The following is a 26410-nucleotide window of genomic DNA, read 5'->3' as shown; positions in this document are numbered from 1 at the left end:
ACTGGGCAATATTTTCTTGTTACACGTCAATGTTCATACCGAAATCTCCAGTGTAGATATAAGCTTCTTGGTATGAATAGTAAAAATGAGAATACCTACCTACCTAGTTAAAATCTGTGGTTAAAATAAATTTATTTCTAGATACATTAATAAAGCATTATTAAAAATAATGTAAGTAAGTAAATTGAATTCCTTATAGAGAAAAAAAAAACATGCGTTTTAAATCATCAAGTATGAGAAATTATCGAAAATATACAGTTGAGACTTGAGAGTTGCGATGTATTCTAAGTAAATTGTAAAATTAAATATATAATTTATAAATTGAGCCTCTAGGCTCATCTCTTGCTCTAGCAAGAGATTGATGTACATGTTTCTGATGAAAGTATAAAAAATACACGATTTAGATTTTTTAGATCAGGCAATAGCCTTGCTATACTGCCAATATACTGCCAAATAATTTCAAATATGGTAATTATTGTTTTCTCTGGCTTTGCGACTTGCGAGATTCAACAATTGCATTTGAAAATTAAAACATATTTTTCAAATAAAATAATAACTTTATTGGTATTATTGTTCTATTTTATCTAAATAATTGTAAGCTACGTATATTTATATGCTAAGATTAATGCACTGAAATAAGAAAGAAAAGAATATAAATCATAAAATGGTGTCTAGACCTACGTGCCCTGGAAAAATATGTTGAAAAACAACTGTGACGTCACAAACAATTTTAACCAGCTGCAATTGGAATAGAGGCTCAAGGATTTATAAGTAAATTATTAATATATCAAAATGGGTGGTGCCGTGAGCTCGGGTCGCGACAACAATGAGTTGATAGACAATCTGTTGAGTGGGAACTATATACGCACTAGGCGGGTAGAAAAAGTATTTCGGGCTTTGGATCGTGCGGATTATATGACACCTGAGGCTAGGGACCAGGCTTATAAAGATCTAGCTTGGAGGAAGGAACCCTTTCATTTGTCTTCACCATGCATTTACAGGTAATATAGCAATTTCAACTTTTCATTGAGATCACTATCTTTTCTCTTTTAACATTGATATTTACAACTGATATTGATAGAAGGTACTTTAAAAGTAGCTCTCTACATGCACAATGAATTTTAGACAATGATTACACAATGATTTCAACATACCTGGCTTTTTTGAACTTAGGGAAGAGTATTCATGGACTGATTCTACACTTAGACTTGGAATTTCATGATTCTGTATCTAAGTGATGTTCCATGGCTCTTTAGTGAGGTGATGGAGGGACTTGAGCTGAAGCCTGGGCTGTCGTTCCTGAACGTTGGATCGGGCACAGGATACCTGAGCACTCTAGCCGGGCTGATCCTGGGCACCGCAGGCATCAGCCACGGGGTGGAGGTGCATCCCATCATTGTGGAATATGCCACCAAGAAGCTCAGCCAGTTCATTGAAAACTCTCCATCCTTGGACGACTTTGACTTTTGCGAACCTAAGTTTTTCACGGGTAAGTTATTGATTATGTTTGTATCTCTATCAAGTCTATAAAGCTCTAATTTATAGATAGCTATAAAAATATGTTTGTTGTATCTATTAGTTATTTGAAAATCAATATTATATAAACATATTTTGATTTAATTATATTCAGGCAATGGGCTGTGCATAGCTCCTCTTCAGTGTGGCTATGATCGAGTTTACTGCGGGGCTGGCTGTCCTGAAGAATATGAAAATTACTTCAAGAATCTTATTAAGGTAACATTGTTAATTAATTTTTTTTTATAATTGTACTCCAAAATGTTTTTAAAATATTTTTTTTGAGTACATACATACTTACAAAATTCAAACAAATAATTCTATGCTGTATTTGTAAATGTTTGAATTGAAAAGTAAAATTCACTTTATTAACTTAAACAATATTGAAAAATATGGAAAATTCACAAAACATAAAATTAGATTTATTAATTTAAACAATTTTTTGCAACAGGTTGGAGGCATCCTAGTGCTGCCCATCAATGACACTCTGCAGCAGGTGAAGCGAGTGTCAGAGAACAAGTGGGTGTCTCGCAGCCTGCTCAATGTGTCCTTCTTGAACTTACAAGTGCCGACGCAAGAGGACTCCTTGGACAGCGTTAAATTGGGTAAGTTTTTGTTGTAAATGAGTACATATTCTTTTTATGAAATATTTTTTTTGTCATTCCTTTGTCATTCATTTTTTTGTCATATTTGTTCTTTGAAAATTTTGTGTTAGAACCCTTGATTATTTTGACAATGCTAACATCCACAAAATATTACAATTTTTTCTGGTATATCTAATATTTAATTTAATAGTTATAATATTTTATCATAACATGAATTGACAATTGACAATATAAACAACTACACTCTCACATACATTGATTAAATAATGTACAGATAAGATTAAAGCATCCATTCAAATTAACATCTTATTTTGTGGCAGTAATGTTCAAAGTCACTCCGATGAGCGATGTTAAACTAAGTCACAAGCTCGAAACAGCTTAAAAGCTGAATAGTCATGTGGAAAGAAAACAATTGATAGAATAAAAATAAATTTAAAATAAAAATCGTTTATTTGTTTCATAACACAATGTACAATCAGTATTGAATACAAAAAACATTTGTGTGGTTTTATGAAACCATGGTAAAAGTGAAACTTTTTTTCACACTATAGACATTTAACTAAAAATTATCGTATTTGTACGATAATTATCGTATGTATCGTGCGTCGCGAGACATGCGCTACACAGACCAAAAAGTTTGAGACGATGTAATAAAAGTTTCACTTTAAAAAAAAGAGCTTGTGTGCCGAGCACAAGGATCAGAAGTGAAACTTCTTTGGCAAGATTCAAAGATACTAAAATCGTCGCCTTACTCAGTGACGTGACGGTATTGCACTGACGTGACCTTGAAATTTACACTCAAAATGCTTGAAGTGCCTGAATTGTTATTAAAGAGTTACTGCTTACTCTGGCAATTACTCTAAAAAGTGTATGTTTATGAAACATTGAACTTTTGCATTTTGCTTTTATGTGTGATTTTGATAATGTGTAAATGAATACAAAAACACTATTGAAATAAGTTAGGCTGGTTTTAGGACTTGTCCGCACAGCGATATTTCACCGCGAGGTTTTTATTCTCGCGTATTAAATTCCGCAATCAGAATTGAATGCACTGCGAAACAAAATTTCTTACATTTATTTTCACTTGAATTCAGTTTTCAGCTGAGAAACACGTGTAAAATAGATTGATCTTCTCAATAGCGCCGTTACATGACTGATCGAAATACATATGCGACTTTTATTCCGCAGTTCGGGCATTGCCATACTTTATATAGCACGAAATATTCGCGCGGAAATAGTTAGCACCATTTCGCGTTCAGTTTGCATTAAATCACAATAAAATACTATAATATGTATCAGCTTTACTTATAAACGTCTCTCAAATTTAAGAGCCCCTCTTAGCTGTTGATCAACGTTTTTTTCACTTATAAACCCAATTCAGTGTTGAGAGGTGTTTAAGTAACAGTTAAATAATGTCAAAATTTAAGAAACGTCCGACCCTGTTTTAAATCTATTTGAGAGACATCATGGCGGATATATTGTCAAACATTTGACGTTTTGTAGTTGCCAAGAGTATATTATTTGTGTTTTTATTCACTTCGCAGTAAAATAACTGTGGTAAAATGGATATTGATAGTTTGAGTAAAGACTTTACGAATGATGTGCAGGTGCTTCGTGATTTTAGAATTCGTAGGCGTCAAAAAAAAAAATTATAAACAGAGCGTGAATTCTCTGGACCTGAAAGAGGAAGAATTCCGGTCGTAGTTTTGGGAAGCATATTGTACGATCTGAGTCACATGCGAACGAGGAATAATTACTATAACTGTCGAGCGTTGCTTCGGGGTGTGGAAGCAAAGATTCCGCATTCTCAATGAAACGTTGTGAGGATTCCTCCACGTGATCAAGATCACGATTATTGCTGGTGCAGTTTTGCACAATTTAACAATACTAATAATAATTAATGAATCTATTTTAAATCAAGGTAGGTATTTACGCAAAATACTTTCATATGCAAACAAAGTATATTTAATAATGCCAATACATAAATGCTACCTATCCATATTTTAATTCTTTTTTTTTGTTTCTTTCTAGATCCTACAGGCATTGAAAATCAATTAACAAATCCAACTGTCCCTAATAATGTAGAAGAATAAGAAGATGAATGCGAAAAACAAGGGAAAATATCAACACAGCCATATTGAAACTTATTTTTATAATTAAATAAATATTTTCATATATTTGTAAATTTATTATTGTTTTCTTATAATATTCCTCTTCCAAAGTAAGTATTTAGAGCCTTTTTTCATGAGTCTCCCTTTCCTGTTGGATTGTAATTTCATGCAACTCTTGTTGTTGCTTCATAAGTTCTTCCCTGCTTTTTTGCAAGGAGGATTAATAATAATTGATGCTCATTTTCAGTTATTTGATTTTTCACTGTACAAATATGATAAACATTAAACATAATTTTACATAAATCACAGCTGTACAACAATTGCTATAATAAATTAAATAACAAAGAAATGACATAATTATATTTTGAAACAAAATAAAGTCTACCATTCATATTTGTCAAAAAGTACATTTTTAGTCAAGTTTTTCGTGAATAGCGGGTTTTATTTCGATAATGTTACTAGAAAAAATATATTGACGTTACTTAGTTGAGAGACTGCTGAGAGAGGTTTATAAGTAAGATTATTTTAATCATTGTTTAAGGAGTTGAGAGTTGTTTAACTGAGAGGTGTTTAAGCAACAGATCAGTCAGTTTTTATAAGTAAGGCTGTATATGTTAATCTTTTTAAATGTTTTAATACACTGATAATTCGACAGTTTTTCATTGAACACCTTCTTATTGCGTGGCGTTGTATTTAAAGTGCGCTCTAAACGCATGTGAACAAAACTCTGCCTAGGCTCTGAGATGCATAGGCAGACTTTTCGTTCGGACATTTTTTGAGAGTGACTGTCAGTCAAGCTGTATATTGTGTGTCAATCATAACAGCTTATATTATATTGTTTTAGTATTACAACACACAAACATGTTTCTTTTGAAAATAATTACTTAATTTTTGTTTTGTTTTTCTTTGCATGTCATTATAGAATTGTCATGATGCACAGATTGTAAAAGATGTTGAATATATCATGTGAGTATGTTTCTGACAGCTGAGTTGATGCCGCCGCGTCTGCAGCTGCTGGCCAGGGCGCGGGTACGCGCTTCCATGAGGGAGGGTGTCATTCGCAGGAATCCGGAGTTGAAGGTATGTAGAAATTGTTAATGTTGCCTTAATTATTCATTTTATTGTCCTCCTTTGAATTGTTTAACACACAAAAAATAGATAAAAAAATTAATATTACTCAGATAACTTTTCTTAATTGTTTTATGAACTTTTTTTCTTTATTAGGAAAGGCCATGGCGCCGACCACGACGTGTGTCCTGCCCGAGGAAGATCTGCATACCTATTGAACCCGGCGGTGAAGTCCGTAAGTGAAATATATTAATGCTCAATAACTCAATATATTACACATAATTTTGAAAAAGTTTTGTTTGAGCTCTTATGTATTTGAATCATATTTTATAAACTGACCTTTACTTAAAATATTCATTATAAAATTTTGTTCCTTTTACAGAGAACCTCAATGTCCTCCATGATCTAGACTCAGAGAGTGGTGCGAATGAAATGAATGCTTTATTAAGCCTTGTGATAAGCATGGGCCAGAACAGAGTGGCCGGCGCCCTGCGCTTCGACAGAGTCGCTAGACGGTCCAACGATTCTGACGATTCCGACGAACAAACGGGTGGAAGTCGAAACGGAGACGATGATGACTCCAGCGATGATGATGACAGCGACGGAAATGACGGTACAGACAATACAGTGGAAAAGAGCCCAAAAACAAAGACTGATAAGGTTGAAAGTGCTGAAGAAGCAAATATAGAAATGGCAGATGAAACACAAGAAAATAAGGACAAGGCTCAAGAGAACACAAAGACTGATCAAGAGACAGAAAACAATGATAAGTCTGATAAATCGTCAGAAATAGATAAAGACTCTAGTTATTACAAGAGTGAAGATACTGCCAAGAGTGAGACATCTCGGGATAAAGAAACAGAGTCCCACAGCGATCAAGCTCTTGAATTAATTAGGAAGCTGAAGAAGAAGAAATACTGGGGCAAAAAAAGCAAGAAGTGTGGGAAGCTATCGAGGAAGAACATTAGAAAATCATCCAGTGACTCAGTTGATGATGAAAAGCCCTCAACCTCTAAAGAAGGTGAAGATAAAGACAATAACAAAAAGACGCCGCGATCGAAAACACCTATTAATGAAGACAGTAGTGATGATGATGTAAGTATTTGCATTCGTCAATTTTATATACAGTAACCGAAAATTTTATTTCAACTGATAACTATTGTTTATTTACTGTGACATCATACATTATTATTTAATTTTCAAAATATTATCTTTATAAATATTTTTTTTAATCTATAACTTTCATTACCAGGATGATAAACCTGACTCATCCAATCCGCGGATGCCATCCGAAGTAGAAATATACATACCAAAGATGCAAGAACCGGGCACATCTGCTGAAATGGACTGGGAGGAGGCTAGACCCAAACCCAAGGAGGGAGAGGACAATGAAGGAGTCTCCAAGAGCAAGGCAAAGAGGCAAAAGCTTGATAGCGGGATTGGAGAAAACACTCCAAGCAGCTCCCCTAAGTCGAAATCTGATGATTCGGAAGAGTCGGAAAGTGATAATTCAGATAGTTGGGAAACAGATACGGAACCTGAACCGTCTACAGGTTAGTTTGTTTAACAGTATAAAGTTTAATATTAGCCAGTTTTCGATAAAACAACATGTTTTAACTTTTAACTTTAGATATGATTTTTATCAAAGTGTCTTTAACTAGGTGCTTCATCATATTATGTTAGTGGATAATGTATTAATTTAGATTATTTTTTCATATTCTCTGTCAAAAATACAAGTGAAATAATTATTTCGATACGACATAAATGTGCGGGCACGGGTGCGTAAATTGAATTCAATGCTTGTGATGTAACATAACTCTCGTATGATTAGACGTCAATGTAAAACATGATTTAAGTACCGTGACTATAAAACTGTGGCCAATTAACCGCATTTGGATGCGCGACCATCCACCACCTTTAAACCACCTTTTTACTTATAATGTAATTGGTTGCAACAGTAATCGTGCACAAAAAGCAAAAGCGTGAGTTTTAAGCTATTGCATAGATTCTATCGCGGGCCTTGAGCGCGGGGACCGAATCCAGAAATTTCGTAACGAAAAACCTCACGCTCCCCACTCCGACGGGCGCGGAGGTGTGGCTTGAAGGCATAGCATGCAATAGCTTTACCGCGGCAGTCCCCGAGTGCGACACGTCTTTTTATTTTATTTGATAGACAAGTGTTATTAACGTCACCGGTCACGTTGTATGCAGGTCGCCGCCGCCGCTCGTCCCGCTCCTCCGGCCGCTCGTCCGGGCGTCCCTCCCTCGAGGAGGTGATCGAGCGCGCGGAGGCCCGCCGGCTGCGGCAGCGGCAGCGCAGGATCGCGCGGGGCGGGGACGCGAGGCGGGTGCGCCTGTCGCTGCTCATGAAGCGGGCGGTCAGGGAGCTGCCGCTGCCGCAGCCGCTGAAGAAGTGAGTACACACACACACACACACACACACACACACACACATATATAGGATATAGGTGTACACACACACACATATAGGTGTACACACACACACACACACACACATATATAGGTACACACACTCACTCACACACACACACGCGCGCACGCGAAAACATATTCAACACACACTACCGCTATTGCTATTATTGCTATAGGCGGTAGGTAGGTGTATTGGTAGAGAGGGATGCCGCGTGCACCTCTCGCTGCACATGCAGCGGGCAGTGTTGGTATCATCAACACACTCACTACACATTCCGCATAATTATAATTTTATGGAGGTGGCATGAGCTAGCTGCATTTTCTCGGAATAAGAAATTCGCAAAGACATTTCAGCCAAGAAATCTGAATGAGAAAGTCGTGCACACACAAACCCCTATTGTATCTTTTATTTACCTATTTAGTTTACTATGTAATTAATTTGACCGCTTCCTTGGTATAGTGGTTGACGCGTGAGCGTAACACCGAGGGGTCCTGGGTTCGATTCCCGGTGGAGACGAAGAAAAAAAATGTCTCGGTCTGGCAGGACACAGAAGGCAGGACCTACTTGTTTCTAAAGAAAATCGAGATCAGTGAAACAGATGTGTAATGCATAACCCCACTAGGGGTCATGGGACTTCACTTTTATGTAATTAATATGGATTATTTTTCCAGATTTGTGAACTGGGGCCGTTGCTACGAATTCTAGAAAAAGAAGCAGCGGCTAGGTGGAGTGATGTTATTGGTGTTGTTGTACGTAATTACACTTTTATACATTATATTAATCTATTATCTATTAGCCGTCATTGAGTCATCTCACTAAGTGTAAACAAATACGCATGTAAATCTAGTATAACTAGAAACAATTAATTTAACTTTAAAACTATCATATATAAAAAAAAATAAGATGATCTTTATTTTATTGGAATTGTCAATGAACTTTTGTTTCTCATACTGAATGTATCCGACTCGAAGGACCATTTAGGTTCTTCAAGGAATATTTACAATCATATAATTTTTATCTTTCTGGTGTTTTCTATGTGTTACTTAATTTTTCGAATATTATCTGTTAAGTTATTATTAATAACAACATAAATAGGTGCGCTCAATGAATGGCATTATAGGAATAAATATGAAATAACTATTTAGCCTTAAACGACCATATATGACTAGCGAACAGCATCCTAAGAATATATTGTAGTTTTTAAATGTTAGGCTAATTTTTACAGATATCTGGTAGTAAGGTAACACCTTTATACAATGGTTATCAGACCCAAGTGCGATGTGACCATCTCACGCTGGGTTCCGTATGTAATATTTCGTAATTAATGTACTTTGAATATTTATGTCAATTGGTGTCGTCATAGCTGATTATCCTCAATTTTAAGAAAAAAATTGATGGGAAATAATTAACTGTTGGTGTAATTTTCGAAAAGTGTTATCCGATAAATTTAAGTAAATAACCAAGTTTTCAGAATAAATCTCGCAGAGAAACGTGTTACTAGTCCACTTATGATTTATGGAATACTAATGAAACTATATCTACCTACTCGTTTTAACAAAGGAAATGCAAGAACAAAATGTCTCGATTTTACCGCCATGATGACGCCACCATCATAATATAAATAGATTTAAGCTACATACTCGTTTAGAAAACATACATAAATATATATTTAAAATATTATTTGGAGTGAGATTAACAGTGCGTGATAAAGAGAGGATTTATTCAGATGTTTATTATATTTCCTTTGGGCGCTTCGTATCCCAACTATGTATATAATTGTACACTTATGTTTATATTGTATTTAGTGATAATTTCGCTTATGAAAAGTTTTAAAATGGACGTCAAGACTGCTCTGCGAACTCATGTGAAAGACATCACAATGTTTCCTGGTTAGGCTCTAGTCACTTTGTGGGAAATGTAAAAATTAGTGCCCGGTGTTGTCGGTGTTTATTTGCCAATGTTTCAAGTTGATTCGATTTATAATAATTTGTTTTAAGTTTGGAGTTTTTTTTTAATATTGTTTCTTTCATGGAATGTTTAATACCGCGCCGATAGAGTAGCCAATTATAAATGGTGCCATTCATTTTCAATTCTGAAAACCTTATAAAACAGTAATTTGAACTGAAATGCAGCAATCGATGACATTTTTAATTCGTTAACTCTACGGTGGGGTTCTAGGAATGGAAAATGTGGTACACTTGTTATATATTATTCTAACGTTAAGTATATTGTGAACTGCAATAGAATTTATTGGCATCTTTGTTTATTCTTGTAAGTTTATGATTTCGCAATGGAAATGTTATGATCATTATTTTCGTAATTGTAAATATTGTCATTTGTTTTATTTGCACGCTAATGTATAATTTCTTAGATATATTTGTTTCTTTCTGATAATTCTATGTAATCGCCGTTCTAAAATAAATAATAATTATTAAAATGGTCTTTTAATCAAACCATTCTCCCTTTAAAGTAGCAATTTATGTGTATAATTTTAATTATTAAAAACTACTTAGGTTGGTGGTATAAAAAAAACCAAAACATTTTATAAAATGGTTTATTCACTAAATAAATACAATTATTGGTGAGTATTAACGGTGGGTGCACTATCGTAAATATGAACAGAAATTCACTGGAAAGAAATAGCCTCAAATCATTGTCTAACTCCTACACAATACACATAACATACAGGTGGAAGAAATTGCACAATTTCAAGTTCAGTACATGCTAGCACCATTTGCCAGCTCGAACCATTCCGTTGACTCGGACCGGGACGTGCGTGTCCGGGTACAAGTCATCAGCTGCCGGCGTCTCACACGCGCTAAAACCATTTAAAACTTTCCGGGAAGGCCGCGGAGTAGCTCTTCCACCGTCCCGTATTCTCTCTCTACTCTTATCAGCCCCGTGAGTTCTCTTTACTGGTCGTTTGACCGATTCTTGAGCTTCTGAAGGAGGTCTGCTCTGTTCTGTTTCGCTTCCGTTCATTAATGAGTGGGCGCTTTTCGCTTTGTGAAGTGACAGCCGCAACGGTTTGCGGGGAGGTGTCGGTCGTTTGGGATCGTCTCTTCTTTCTTCATTCTTTTTGTAATGACTTAACCTCGAACAACTTTCAGACCCGTAATCCAACCGTGGCGAACTACTATAAATATCATTAGGGAAATCAGATTCTGATTCAAATTCAGATGATTTTGCACTTCGAGAATAAAGCTTGGATGTTCTTCTACTCGATTTGTGCGCATTTTCCAAAACTTTCCCATCGATCTTACTGTACATGTATGTATTATCTACTTGAATATCTTCAGAGCTGTCGTTCTTTTTTAATTTCCGCATGCGTTGTGAGCGTTTGAGCTGCTCAATGATCGATAGAGTTTTCCTTTCGGCCCAGTTGGTCTTTTTGATACTTTCTTCTATTCGTTCTGCGGCTTTCTTTATATCTTGCCGCGGGTCACATGAACTCGATGACTTTCTATCAAGATCACTGTCGGATCTGAAATGTTCTTCTGTTTTTGTCCTATTTAGTTTTTCATTTTTCAACCTCTGTTTTTCCATATGTCTTTGGTTGCGTTCTATCATCCGGATGGCTGCGTCTGTTTCTGCGCTGTAGTCCATGCCGCCGTGAATACAATGATGGGATAAGGAGTGCCTCATTCTGCCTGCTCGGTGTTCCAGGCTGTGAGAACTGTGCGATCTGTGGTGAGGAGGTGGTGATGTTCGTGGAGATGGAGCCATTCGTGAAGAAGCCCCAGATGCATTAGATCTCGGCCGAATTACTGGTAGATTAGCTTCAGCACCGTCCAATCCGGGTAGTTTGGCTACAATCGCCGTTATGTCTGGTCCTTTTTGAAATACTTGCACCTCTGACTTGGGGCTCTGTTTAGGTTGAGGCTCACTTGTTATGTTAATGTTGGTGACATTTTTCTTTGTTTTGTTCACTGTAATGCAGCTTTCGTTGCTGCTTGACGGGCGTAACTGTAACAAATAGTAATTTCATATAAATAACTTTGAAAATTGACTTAATCGAGGACTTATTTTTTATAAAATATTTCCATTCAATGTCGAGTAGGATAATAGTTCCATTTAGTTTTACGTTCCAAATACTTCATTAAACAGTTCTACAGATAACACACCTTAATAGGTACCAGACGAAAAAGCATTTAGACAACATCAAATGTAGTTCCTACCTGCGTATGTCTCGCCAGCAGCTCTGCGACCTGCTCCTCGAGGTAGGAGATCCGGTGCGTGAGGCGCGTGTTGTCGGTGCGCAGCCCCTCCTTCGCTTTCTCCGCTTCCTCTGCAGAGCTCTTCAGCGCTTCCAGTTCTGTTCGCAATGTGGCTGCTTCGTTCTACAATTTGATAATGAGTAGATCGTTAAGTTTATAAGTTACAGGTTCTTTGAAACTAACTTTTGGTAATTTGATTTTAGAATTTAATACTATAGTCACTTGGTGGTCTCATCAATAATTGATAAACTACTTTTGAAAATAGGTATTAGATTTACAATAAACTTTAAAAATAATTGAACCACTTTATCTATACTAATATTATAAAGCTGAAGAGTTTGTTTGTTTGTTTGAACGCACTAATCTACTGGTGGAACTACTGGTCCGATTTGAAAAATTCTTTCGGTTTTAGATAGCCCATTTATCGAGGAAGGTTATAGGCTATATTTAATCACGCTACGGGCAACAGGAGTGGAGCTACGGGGGTGAAACCGCGCGGAGCAGCTAGTCATGGATAAACTATTAAGACAAAGTTCTGATTCTTTACAGGATAATTCTCTCACTATGCATCATTTCTCTTGAACTCATAATCGAGTCAAAAAAAGGAAAATTAATTCATATCAGGGAAAAGTATTTAGTAATAATGGAAAAGTTATTATAATTCTGTCACATTTACCTGTGTGAACGGCTGTGTCGGCGCAAGGCCGCGTATGACGACGAGCCGCGCGGGCGAGCCGGCCGAGCTGGCGCGCCGGAGGTCCTCCAGGTTGCAGTGCATCACGTTCGTGCCGTTCACTTCTACTAGTCTGGAGGTTTAGTTAGCGGTTAAGTTTGAGTTGCTTTTTACTTTACGTCATGAAAATACGTGCGAGATATTGTAAACAGATATTGGTCGAGTCAACAATATCTCATAAATATAATAATCATATTAATAACCATATAAAGATATGAAAGATCGTGGTTAATGAACAATTAAAAAACGACTACCTATCTACTACAAATATTCAATCTATAGATACTATCATACTAATATTATAAAGCTGAAGAGTTTGTTTGTTTAAACGCGCTAATCTCAGGAACTAGATACTGGTCCGATTTTAAATCTTCTAAACGAATTCTTTCGGTTTTAGATAGCCCATTTATTGAGGAAGGTCATAGGCTATATATCATCACCCTAAGACCAATAGGAGCGGAGCAATGCTGGTAAAACCGCAGGGCACAGCTAGTATATAAAATAAAATTCTTACCTATCACCAGGTTTCAGAGCAGGATGGTTGCTCCACTCCAGAGTGACCCCGGAGCCCCGCGGGGACGCGCCCCACGAGCCCTCGCGCGCCTCCGCACACACGATTGTGCCAGACCCACCACATTCGCGTACAGTGCTAAAAAACAGACAAAGTTATGATGTTAAAAACATAATTTAAGTTTTAATTTTAATCATGGATGATTTTGTTGATTGGAAAACGACTTGGATACTTTTTTGTGATTGGGTTACTTATTGTGAATTTGAATATTCTTGGAAGCATCTATAGTAGAAGTCACGTCAACATGTAGGTAGCGCCCGGCAAACTTCTTGGCCAAAAAGTAGCGTGGTGGGGGAAGGTTGTGCATCAAGTTTTAGTACATTTTTATATGCGCAAGCTTCCCCCACCACGTTACTTTACTTTTTGGCCAAGAAATTTTCCGGGCGCTATACCTTAAGATGACTAGAAAATGTATCCATGTAGGAAATGTCAATCTGCTTTATTCTAACAGAAAACGGTGATCACGCGATATTGCTTTAGTAGATAATAACAGCCAAAAACACGAAAATTGTATTTGTAATTTAGTACATAACTATTATAATTGTCTAGGTTAATCATACAAGATAGAGTAATAAATTAGATCTTAAATAAGTAACATCTTTCATTATATCCCGTCCGGTCCCGACCTTACGTACTCAGAATATCTCACACGCTCAGCAGAATTGAATCGCAACATGTTAACATCGCAAATTTAACTAATTGCAATTATTTCATTCACGTCGGCTGTTCCTCGTGATTAAACCATAAAAAGGAAGATCATTAATGTTCCTTGAGTAAGGGTTTGCGTGCATTTCACGAATGAGTTAAATTGATAGCATATAATTTTAAATAAGGTAAGTATTTATATCACTTTTTACCGGGACCATACACGCATATTCCTTTTCTGGTTAGATCTTGACAAGCATCATAAGTTATCTATCTCCGTGTTTCGATAGATATTATATTGACCATGATATGCAGACACGACTAGGGTCTTCAATCAAAGATTTCCACTATCTAATAAGTAATAGGTAACTATTTCTTGTTTCATATTATATCGTGCATGCATACATCGCTATGGCATTAAATAAAATTGTGAGAGTTAGGGTTATGCGTAAGAACTTATACCAAATTGATTTTTAGTTACTAGCTGAACCGCACGGTTTTATACTCAGACGAACCTGCGGGAAAAAGAAAGTATTTTTATAGCTTAGTTATGTAATATTCTGGTACAAATGATACATCATTGCCGAATATCTTCAAATTCGTTTAGTAGTTTTGCGTAAAGTTATGAGTTAGTAGGATGTGTTTTCAAAGTCAGTCTAAATTAAAGTGCAAACAACATCCAAATTCATACTTATTGAAAACAATAAACTAGCACAAATAGAAAAAGCAGCAGCCCTAGCCGTGAGATGAGCTTGTACCGATAGGGCACAGCGTCGTGTCCAAAGGCCATATTTATTACCCCCAAGTCACGGCCGGGGCAGAGGGCCGGGACACTGACCCCACCGCGGACATAACCAGATATAGATTATTATTTTCACAGGTTCTCTTGGACATACCACATTTACTTGAAATATTTTACATTAGTAGAGCCAGATTAGATTGTTACCTACTCCAAGAAAAGTGTTGATTGAAATAGCTTCCTTTTATATTGCCTTTTAAAACGAAAACAGAGGTAAGCTCGCAAATTAGTAAGTACTTACTATTATAATAAAGTCAATATCAATTATCAAACATTATTTCATTAAATCAGGAGTTAAAATGACTTGAATCGTTAAATTATAACATATTAATGGTATGTTCATAAGATATCACCGGTTCGGAACGGAGATTATGCGTAAGGCGTGTACAGGGAAAAATTATTTACATATATTTATATTTATTTATATGAAGAAATAACAGTAGTATAAAATAAATTATTTAATAAATGTCATCGTCATGCAATGGAGATAATGTCTTCGTTGCATGCGGAGGCTATTTCGTAAGACATGATCGTATTAATATGTTATTATATTCGGGTTATATCCGTGACATGAACTCTTCAATACAATGCTCTTGTATTAATGTGTGAAACTCATTTAAACCGGTTTTTTTGGGTATGTAAAGATTTTTGAACTTATTAAATTATTATGACCAAGTTTAATCTTTCTGTAATGTCTCTTTATGTACCTAGGTATGTGCAGGATTACATAAAATAACATTTTTCATAAGTAGGTGAATAATTAAGGCACCTAGAAAATGTATCGATGTAGGAAATGTCTATCTTATTATTCTAACTGCGTGTAAAGACTAAAGTGCATTTGGATTATGAAAATAAACAAAATATCCGCGCCGTATAACGTATGTTATCTATTAGAAATGATTACATATCCAGCAGTATTAATCAAGTACCTATTTCACAACACAATAAATTTACGATAATGAATCGACGTTACATGCAATTATAGTACATAGCAAATCATGAGCATCCTACGAGCCCAGCTTCGTGCCGCCCACGGCCTTCCTGCACAATACTCTTCGATCCTGTTAATAACAAGGTGGAAACGCAAATAAACCTGTATTAATTATTGTGTAGTAAGGATATAATTGATTGTCTATATGGAAGTGTTTGTATTAATGATTTATATATAGGTCTGTTCATAGAATATACGTGGTAGCTGGATAAAATTGGCTCTAGATATAATTAAGTACATCATCCTATAATTAATTTGCATACCTATTTATCAAATTTAAACCTACGCTATTATATTCTTTTGGTGAGGCCATTCAACTTACATAGACATTCATCAAAATTAACCTTGTGATTTATAGTATTAGTAGGAGTACTCAGATCACAACGACCATAATTTATTTTGAATTCATGATAGTGGATTTAAAACAGAGCATCGCTCCTCGATTCCCACGCCAGGGTTCGGGAAACGTGAGTGCAGCGAAGTAGACACAAATCCAAAGTAAATTACTTACCTTTATTAACATACATATTACACACATACACAGGAGAATCGATTTAACTTTACTTCGACTAGAATTTAAGCATGGCAAAGAAAAGTCTCTACATAATAATTATAGGGAAAGAACACTTCATTACCTTCTTTAGCATAGAGTCAAAATACAATCATCATCATCATCATCATCATCATCATCAGCCCATATACGTTCCCACTGCTGGGACACGGGCCTCCTATGAGGGGTACAGGCCATAATCCACCACGCTGGCCAAGTGCGTGTTGGCGGATGACACTTGTCGTCGAACTTTTTTTTTTTTAATTCTTCGACATGTCGGTTTCCTCACGATGTTTTCCTTCACCGTTCGAGCAGTGGTGATGCAACATGCGCAGATAAATTGAAAAATCAATTTATTTCCTGTGCGCTCGGCTGGTTTCGAACCCCGGACTTATCGATTCCAAGACTGAGGTCTCACCACTGAGCCACCACTGCTCGAAATACAATACCTACAATACCAAAATACAATACCTATGTAAATTAAATTACTTTAAGTATGAATTAATTTTTTTTTTACACATATTTTGATAAAAATCAGTATCTGGTTCAAACATCTTTTTCCTAATTATCAATGCAGTACTGGCACCATCATCATTAATATCATAGTCGTCATAAGTCAAGCTTTACTGTCCGAATGCTGTTTCCACGTGAGGATCACAGGTCTGGGAATGTTTGGGTCGGTCGCGTGCGGATTAGCAAGTCGTTATTTTCGGTTTGATTTGTACTTGCCATTTATCTCACTATCATATTTTTCTTCATCAGTCAGAACAGTAAGCAGCGAATCTACCTACACAATATGTATAAATAGGTCCATGAGATACACTCACAAGGCGTTCATATGGGCGGGAATCAAAAGTAATTTGTCTCAGTGCGGTATTAGCATCGCTTAGGAGTAATTAGTGTTAATGACTCGCGGTTATCCATCAAGGGAGAGCGTGGGACTAACCACCGACCTTACGTCTTGTACCTAGCACTTGTAGTTTGTCAGTATTTTAGACTTCACAAGTTTAAAGAGCTTCTCCTTTGAATGAAGTATGTAAAAACTAAGAATATGCTAATTAGTTCATATTCGTTGATAATTTATTTAATTCCTAGCTAAGCTCCGCGGTTTCACGAGCATTGCTCCGCTCCTGTTGGTCTTAGCTTGATGATAATATATAGCCTATAGCCTTCCTCGATAAATGGACTATCTAACACCGAAAGAATTTTTCAAATCCGCCCAGTAGTTCCTGAGATTAGCGCGTTCAAACAAACAAAAAAACTCTCGAGCTTTATAATATTAATATCTATAGATTTACAAATGGGTTATTAAAATCGATTATTTAACAATTATTTGAATCGAGTAACTATAAACGGGATAGATTCAGTTTGTTTTTCTGGAAAAATCCAACTTGTATATCAAAAATTTCTTCACATCATTTTTTTAAAACTCATTCTCTATGACTTCAATCCACTTACCTAGTATTTACACCAAAACAATCCGACGACAAAAAGCAACTGTCCCGGTGTAATGTAGTGAGCATTGTTAACGAATCTTCTCACATCCATCATCGCTCGTGATAAGAAGTCATATCCTACCAGCTCTATGTTTTTGTGCTCAACTGATCTTGGGAAATAAACTCTTGAGTATTCACACTAAATAACAAAGATTTCGTCAATAATGTTAATGTTTTATATTGCCAATGTGAATGTAGAATCCTATATCACAGATAATAATCTTCTTCTCTTAATATATATAAATCTCGTGTCACAATGTTTGTCTTCAATGGACTCCTAAACCACATAACCGATTATAATAAAATTCGCACACCATGTGCAGTTCGATCCAACTTGAGAGATAGGATAGTTTAAATCTCAAATCGTTTTAGAGAAAGCGGGCGAAGCCGCGGGCGATAAGCTAGTATATTATAATATAATACCATGTACCTACAGCACTATATAGCTACTAGCTATAGCTTTAATTCACGTTTACAAAATATAAATAAATAAAAAGGCTACCAAAACAATTATTTATACAAGCCAATGTTTCCCTAGCTAGGTTACTGGGCAACCTGTGTTTAGGAGAAACAGCTTGCCTCTAAAATAAATACACAAAAAGCCTCTTAGCAAGTACTTAATTGTTATAAATTAAAATTGGTTACAATAGGGAGTAGTAAGAGAAAAAAAAAATATGTGTAAAATTTAAGGTGTATAAGAGAATGCGGGTGTGCCGAATGAAACTGCATCTTATGAATGTATATATATTTGTGTGTGTATGTGTATGTGTGTGCGTGTGTTTGTGTAAGTGTGTGTGTGTATGTGTGTGTGTGTGTGTGTCTTAAATATTATATTATAGATATCTAAGCAAGAGTCACGTTTACACTTAAGCCAGTATCTCAAGAAGTTGTTCTGTCTCGTCATAAGTTTTTCCTAATAGAAAGAAGCGTACGGTCACAGAATACATAATAGTAGCTAAACGCTAGTACGGTGCAAAATAGTAGGTGGTTTACAAAATAGTAATGAAATGAAATGAAATGAAATGAAATAATTTATGAAATGAAATAATTTATGAAATGAAATAATTTATTTGCAGGAATTGTGGTCTACAAGGTTTTACAATATATTACATTAAAGTCCGCACAATTCGCCAGCAGACTGGCATACAAATATTTATGTGTATTTAACTAACTAAATTACAATATATATTTAGATTAATTTTAACATTTTACATTACAGTTATTATTATTATATCTACCTTTTCTATCTTTAGTGTTTACAAGCAAAGAACTCATTTATATTATAAAAGCAATGAGATTGCAGCCACTTTTTTAATTTAAGTTTAAACAATTGCATGGGCAATTCCTTAAATGCCATTGGGATTTTATTATATATCTTCGCACTCATAACATGACTGTTTTTGCTACATAAAGCAGTGCGACAAATTGGAAGTTGCAATCTGTGAGGATCCCTGGTTGGGTACTGACTATTTTGACAACTTTTAATGTACATATAGGGATGCTGTTTCACAAATATTCCAACCTCCAAGATGTATAAGGAAGTAAGTGTTAAAAGTCCGAGTCGCTTAAATAAGTCTCGACAACTTTCTAAGGGCCCTACTCCACATATTGCTCTGACACACCTTTTCTGAGCTATAAAAACTTTTTTTACGTTAGTAGAGTTGCCCCATAAAATAAGACCATACCGAAGCAACGATGAAACATAACCATGATATGCAATGATTGCCGCTCTCTCATCAATAATCTGTTTAATTCTTCTGAGGGCAAATACAAACTTATTTACACGGGTACAAACAGAATCCGTGTGAGCTTTCCAATTTAAGTGGTTGTCTAATGTGATACCTAAAAATACCGTTTCAGTAACTTCGTCAATACGTTGTCCATTATAAATTATGTCAAGGTTATGTCTAATGTTATGATAATTACAGAATTGCATTAGTTTTGTCTTTGTAATGTTAGGAGTTAAATTATTATATTTTAGCCATTCTGTTACATTTTTAATAGTCAAATAAATGTCTTCTTTGTAGGTGGTCAATTTGTTACGAGGTATGGTGATGGATACATCATCCGCGAACAGAGTACATTTATGTTCTGTAACGTTAGGAAGATCATTTATGTACAATAAGAACAGGAGAGGCCCGAGGATACTGCCTTGTGGCACTCCGTATTTATTATGTACGTATTGTGATCTTACCGACTTTTTTAACGAATTGTTGTCTATATACGATATCTCTACACATTGCATACGGTTAGTCAAGTATGAGGTCAGCCACTTGTGCGCTGGACCTCTTATTCCGTACAGAAAACATTTGCTGAGTAGAAATTCATGGTCAACACAGTCAAATGCACAGCTCATATCAAAGAAGACTACAGATACCTCATTACGCCTATCAATGTTGTCAATAATATTTTTTGTCAATGTGTGAGTTGCGAGTGTGGTCGATTTACCTTGTTGAAATCCATTCTGTTCTTGTTTAATGATATTAAATTTACTTATAAATCGATTTAACCTGCTATACATAATTTTTTCATAAATCTTTGCTATTATTGGTATAAGGGTAATTGGTCTATAATTGACTAATTCCTGACGTTTGCCTTTTTTATGTATAGGTCTAATGACTGAATATTTGAGTCTATCAGGGAATATACCTTGTGTAAGAGATAAATTAAGCAGATGGACTAATACAGGACATATTACTTTAATACACATTTTAATAGTACATGTTGGTATATTGTCATATCCTACTGCTGCAGTATTATTCAAGGATTGTACAGCTTTATAAACATCGGATTCTATGCACGGAGATAAGAAAATAGAGGATTCTTTAGACACAATACTATACTTAGCAGAACCAGAACCATTAGCGGAGTTATGTCTATTGAAAAACGTATTGAAAGCTTCTGCAATTTTAGCTGGTTCATCTATTACAATATCGTTTTGTGATATATATTCGATATTTTCAGACATGTTACTATTATTAATTTTATTTGAGTAGAGCAAAAAAAGTTTTTTCCAGCAAAAAAAATACATTAAGTTCGCATGATTCAAATTAATTCTCATTAGGTATTGTCAGTATTGTTCAAGGGAAAAAATATGATTGTGAATTAAGTTGGTATAACAATTAGTATACTGATCGATTGCTGCCGTAGCGCGTGGGTCGTGAATTTTCTTTCAAATCAGCGATATCTGAGGCTCCCGCAAGGTTTCATATTAACACCGTTATAGTTTCAAGGTACTATTTATTCTCATACAACGATATTTCACCTTTTATTACACCGGTTATACAACTATTAAATGTATAAACGGTTCCTTTGAATTTATTATCTAATGTGGTGGGCATGCATCGATATTTTACTTTACTAATCACATACTGAGTTACTTACTTCTTTTGAGTTATACGAGTTAAAAAATAATTTTTAATTATTGATAATGAAATTCATTAAATTCATAATGAATGAACCTTTTTTGTGTACCTACAGGCTACAACTGAAAGGTTTAGCGATTTTTTTAAAAGTTCGATAGAGTTGTGAAAAAAGGAAAGTTAAACAATTAAATAAATTAGTAATTTCAATGTAAAATCCCCGACCTGGGTCAACTAGATCATACATTTATCATGATTGCAATTACCACAACCTGTAATCATGTTCCATTGTTAGCTCCACGGAAATGCTGAACAATCCCGGCGTTAGTTGTAACTGAACAAATTGATACGTTTCGACTTTCCACTATTGATGTGGTGACCTGCATCGCGGAGATTTTCTCAAGATAATCCGGAACATTAGCATAGAAACGTACGATTTCAAATCGCTCCACCCCTCACACAATGGATGGGTCGTGTCGAAACTATCGTTAAGCTTTTTATACACGAAAGGATAAACTTATTCAATATGTTAGTTCTTACGTAAACTAGGCATAATTTATAATGCAATTCTTAAGTGCAAAGCTCATCAAGATGGGAATTGCGAATTTGGAAAAGAATAGTTTTCTAAGCGTTTAGGCATTTTATTAGTGCTATACATTATAGTTTCTACTTGTTTCGTAGTTCAAACATTGTTTAAAGGTAATAGAAAAAAGATTTTCATTCCTGATGCATATTAAAATCTTTTACAGGCATAAAAATATGTACCTTACCGAATAAACTTTAAATTTAATTTTAATACATTGTTGACTCATCCCTTTATCCTACGTCTGTTTATTTGATTGATACCTGATTATAAACCTCCTATGTTGCAATGATTGTGTACACGAATTTGTATGAACTCAGCCTATTACATAAAGATATTTGTAAAAGGTGTTATCATTAATCTCAACATCACCAAATAAGCCATTAAGCGCTTGTCCCAATTTACACGTGTTTAATAGTTTTCTGAAGATGCGATCTCATGTAAAAGTGAGATAATTACTCTGATAGATTCTCACGTAAGTTGCGCGATTGATAATTATTTCGTATAGAAGTGAAGGTTGTAATAATACAAAATAATACTTATCATTTAGGTATGTATTTGAATATGGTCGTGAGTAGAAGTTGTTATTATATTGCATTTGGCTTGGAAATAAACACCACAACGTAACGTTATGCGTTGCATTTGCATGTGTATTGTGAATAAATTATAAAGACATGTTTTGAAAATTCCCTTCAAAGTCATCCATTATTTAAAATCATTACTGATCAAATGTAGACTTTCGAGACAAGATATCTGTGCTGCTCGTCCAGCGTCATCAACTCCGACTCCTCGTGATGTAACTGGCGTGCACGAATATAGACCTTACCCCGTGGACACAAGGTACCTGTACAGGGTGAGCCGCTGGTGGCGCGCCGCGTCCGCCTGCTCGATGAGCAGCGCCAGCGCGCGCGCCTGCTCGCCCAGCGTCAGCAGCTCCAGCTCCTCCCGCCCCACTTGGTACTGCAGCTCGGCTTGCTCGATGCGCGTGTCGATGTTACTGGACATATAAAAAGTTAAGTATCATCAACATTATTGAAGTGAAACTTCATTATCGGGGTTGGAAAAAAATTTAGTATAACTTTTTTTCGTTACGCGTAACATTTTTCCGTTACGCGCCACCTCTTTCTTATCCCTACTACGCGTGATTCGACGTATTTCTGTAAAGTTGCAGTAAATTATTTTTTGAAAAATAAGGTCATAAAGAAGTTTCACTTCTTACGTGTGTACACTAGTACCTACACGCACACATTTTTTATTGTTTAAAGTTTTTTTGCCTCTTATCTGCCTAAACTTTTAATAATTTTAATAGCTCCAAAATAGCACAACCGTCTTTACGACGATTACAGTGCTCATGTAGCGCAAAAAAAGTTTATATTGTTTATGGTCCTTACTCTGTGACATGCGTCTTCTCTAGTCTCCTCCTCAATTCCTGAATGTTGGCGCGCCTGGTGTCCAACTCCGCGCGCACAGCAGTCGCCCGCTCTTCCAGCGCGCGCCTTTCATCTGCTGACAACGCTGCAGGACTCTCCTCCCTTGAGCCTCTGCCAGGTTTCGGTGATGCCGCTTGAGCTGCTAAACGCGCTGCGCTGAGTGAAGCGCTTAATTGCTTCTTTAAACTGCGGGAAATGGGAAAAATTTACGATGCTAAGCTTCAAATATAAACATTTCCTACTTAAACAACGATAGATAATAAATTGAATGGTCTATTTTATACAATTTCATTTCTATGAGTCGGTTGCAGGTTTAAAGATTCTTTATGTATTTTTTTTTCCAGAAAGTGAGCTTTAAAATTTGTTAAAAGCTATAAAAGTTTAGCGAAGAGAACACATGCGGTGAAGCTCTAATGCTCATACTTCTGTATCAAGGTATCCTTGTCCGCGATTGCCCCTTTCAGCGCTTCAAGCTCGCGGGCCGCGTCGCGCGCGCCCGCGCTTTTTCGCCTCGATGCGCCCAACGACACCTCTATACTTGCCATCTGTAAAAATACTCAACATTAGAAAAGGTATACACAGAACCTAGTTGAAGTAGGTAGTACTTAGAAGTTAGAGACTAGAAGCCTATGTGTATTGCCTATAATTTTAAAGAACAATAATTGGTCATAACCATTTTAGATATTAATCCGGCTATAAGCTAAAATATTTTTAGTAAGAAGGATAAATTTTATACGATTACAACTGTTCTTTATCGACCTAAGATTGAATGGTGTAATTTATTCAATAGTAAAGTAATAAAAATAATTAAAACCCGCCTTAAAAATGTTTTAATATTTAACTACCGTTGGTATCAAGATGTTGTACCATTAAAGAGTTAGATAGCTCTAGACCTGTCACATACATCACACGTAACAGAGTGTCGTCATTTCACACAATCATGAGTTGATGGATGGAGTTAAATTTCTCTCATTAAATCGTTCACGCGATCATGACGAGAAAAAATACCATGTTTAAAGGGAGCTTTACTCACTGTACGACGTACGTATCATATTTTTTTTACATTGAGAGAGAACTAATAAAACTACTACGGCGCTTTTGTTATCTATTTTTTTTTATAATATTAGTTAGTAACTAACTATTTCTTTGTCTAAGTACATTTCATTTTGTATCAATTCGAATTCACAATATTTTTACTTAAAAAACTCCTATCGCAGAAAACGACAGCTCTAACAACTTATTTCTTCAAACTCAATTTCTGTAAATTCAGAATTTGCCAAATCGCAAAAACAAGCGTTCCCAATTATTAACAATCCTTAGAAAGGAAAGCGTTACACTGATTGTCTTTATCATTAAATACACCGATTAACATTTAATTATCTAATTTTCTAATAAACATGTGTAATTAAGATAAAACAAGCACTTAGTTTAGCATAATTCTCTCAAATCTACATCAATACGGTTCATTCGCATACATTAACTTCTTTATTGCTTTTACCCCTCGATGTGTGGAATACCAGTTCACATACGAGGCAGACAGTGTGTACACCCACAGCAGCCGATCTAGCCGTAATAACCGACAATCGTGATAGATTAAAATGAATTTATAGAGCCGGTGTATCTCGTTTTTACTATTGCTCGCACCGGGCGCTTCGACGTGACAAATCGTTTGAGTGGGCTCAACTCGCTCGCTAATAGCCAGCGAAGCTTTTGAATGCTGAAGTTAATTATTTTGTGGAGATGATAATTGCAATACTGAAACCTTCTATGATCTTTTAGGTCTCCACATAGTCTTTATATTTATCTTATAGGAATATTAATAAAAAATAAAATTAAGCTCAGGTTATACGCAAGGTTAATTAACAAATAAAATATTAAGTAAATGCAAATTTTTCCTATTCAAAAAGATTAACGTAAAGTTGAAGTTAGAGGAATTTAGAATGCTTTGATATTATTTCTTGTGTAAAAAAGTATTCTATGAATAATACAATTTTAAATGAGCTTGCCGAAACAAAAGAGTAACGACAAACAATATAATAATTGTACTCTAGATATAATTAAGCTCATGCGTTTTGTTTTCATTAACATGTTGTAACGGCTGAGATTAACGAACGAAAATCTTAAATCTTTTCCATCTTTGAAGCTTTTTCCAGCGGAATAAAATCTTCGCTTAGCATCCTATTAGGTAGTGACATCAATGTAAGCTTTAGCACCCTATACTATAAATATTGAAACGATTCAACAAATCGAATGTGATTAAATACAACATGTATGTTCATTAATTACATTCGAATTAAATAAAACCTTAGCATAAATCGTATTTTGCTCGAAGGTACATAAATACTTAGCTAATAACTAATATGTTATAATTGAAGTGCCTTGAGAGTTAATTATAAAAAATTGGTAAGATTAACGGCTAGGCTATTTTTCACTGTTATTTAAAGCGCGTAGATTATTAAATTTCTTGGGTATATGAGAGCGGTCGTGTGGAACGAAGCGTGGCCAGGAGCCAGGAAGCGAGCTACGACCCGTCGAGTAGACATTATAGAATATTTAGATTTCCGTGTGTATGCTTGTGATATTGAACTTAAGACTATTAAATAGCACGCGTAGAAGACGGAATAGATAGAGTTTTGTTTAAACGACTCCTATGTAAACTACTTTACATCCTTCTTCTCAGACGCTGATGTTACAGACGCTTTATTGGGTCTTGGACATTTTGCTATTTATTATTTTAAGACAACAAACGTAGTTCTGCATTTTTATTATCTATAGCTTTAAATAACAAAATATTAAATAAGCATAATTCTTGAGATTAACTTCATTATGGTGAAACTTAACCGTTTGAATGAATACAATATAACAACGCTTTGATGTAGAACCTCGAACCCGACATGCTCCCCTGCGCCCAAACGGCAATTTGCATGTTTCTTCAATTGGCTAAATAACAGACTGCACTTTCGTGCTTTGAAGCTAACCTGTTTTCATTCGCTTTACATCCAAATGAGTTGTGTGAATCCTTGGAGATGTGTAAAACGTTGGAAGTTATAGTTACAGCTAACTGATGATAAATCTATGGTTAGTAATAGATGAAAACATACTGTAAATATTATGACCTATTGATAAGTTTCAGTATGCTCTCCTTAGGCTTAAGGGATGCTATAGTTTTAGCTCCATCAGTACATTAATTCCTTTTGAAGGAAGGACCTATACTCTATTTTATTTATAAGCCAAAGCACCACCCACTACACATTCAATTATTTAAAATAAATTGACTAGTTCCCTTGTACTACCCATCAC

At 35.5% G+C, this 26410-nt stretch overlaps 2 protein-coding genes across 4 annotated transcripts in view; one reads left to right on the top strand and one right to left on the bottom strand.

The window, feature by feature from the left end:
• The first annotated feature begins 470 nt into the window (after nucleotides 1-470).
• LOC123691501 (THO complex subunit 2-like) lies at nucleotides 471-10170 on the top strand. 3 transcript variants are annotated; one of them, XM_045635922.1, is made up of 11 exons: nucleotides 471-1001; nucleotides 1257-1489; nucleotides 1631-1734; nucleotides 1967-2120; nucleotides 5217-5311; nucleotides 5456-5534; nucleotides 5682-6394; nucleotides 6552-6852; nucleotides 7511-7598; nucleotides 7702-7712; nucleotides 8405-10170. In XM_045635922.1, exons 1-10 carry the CDS (start codon nucleotides 793-795, stop codon nucleotides 7706-7708), a joined length of 1983 nt encoding a protein of 660 aa, XP_045491878.1. In that variant the 5' UTR covers nucleotides 471-792; the 3' UTR covers nucleotides 7709-7712; nucleotides 8405-10170. The 3 variants fall into 3 exon arrangements, with proteins under 3 accessions (XP_045491878.1, XP_045491876.1, XP_045491879.1); XM_045635920.1 differs by having other exon boundaries at nucleotides 7511-7712; XM_045635923.1 differs by having other exon boundaries at nucleotides 888-1001; nucleotides 1174-1489; nucleotides 7511-7712.
• A 103-nt stretch (nucleotides 10171-10273) lies between these two features.
• The window catches only part of LOC123691502, a 45750-nt gene continuing 29613 nt past the window's right edge, over nucleotides 10274-26410 (bottom strand). The window contains exons 5-11 of the mRNA XM_045635924.1: nucleotides 23534-23655; nucleotides 23072-23296; nucleotides 22525-22677; nucleotides 13198-13332; nucleotides 12627-12756; nucleotides 11912-12073; nucleotides 10274-11699 (exon numbers count right to left, since the gene is read on the bottom strand). Of these exons, the coding sequence (XP_045491880.1) occupies nucleotides 10458-11699; nucleotides 11912-12073; nucleotides 12627-12756; nucleotides 13198-13332; nucleotides 22525-22677; nucleotides 23072-23296; nucleotides 23534-23655 (2169 nt within the window). The 3' untranslated portion in view covers nucleotides 10274-10457. The remainder of the gene's footprint in view (nucleotides 11700-11911; nucleotides 12074-12626; nucleotides 12757-13197; nucleotides 13333-22524; nucleotides 22678-23071; nucleotides 23297-23533; nucleotides 23656-26410) is intronic.

The sequence above is a fragment of the Colias croceus genome, chromosome 4 (genome assembly GCF_905220415.1).
Source record: "Colias croceus chromosome 4, ilColCroc2.1".
Taxonomy (NCBI): Eukaryota; Metazoa; Arthropoda; class Insecta; order Lepidoptera; family Pieridae; genus Colias; species Colias croceus.
Note: the sequence above shows the minus strand (reverse complement) of the source record. Positions and strands in the feature narration are given on the sequence as shown.

What these genes read in the sequence shown, in the direction of transcription:
- LOC123691501 (XM_045635920.1), top strand. Translation starts at nt 793, where the DNA reads ATGGGTGGTGCCGTGAGCTCGGGTCGCGACAACAATGAGTTGATAGAC. An exon ending in TCTTCACCATGCATTTACAG is followed by an intron (nt 1,002 to 1,256) that starts GTAATATAGCAA and finishes ATGGCTCTTTAG; the next exon opens with TGAGGTGATGGAGGGACTTG. An exon ending in GCAGGAATCCGGAGTTGAAG is followed by an intron (nt 5,312 to 5,455) that starts GTATGTAGAAAT and finishes TTTCTTTATTAG; the next exon opens with GAAAGGCCATGGCGCCGACC.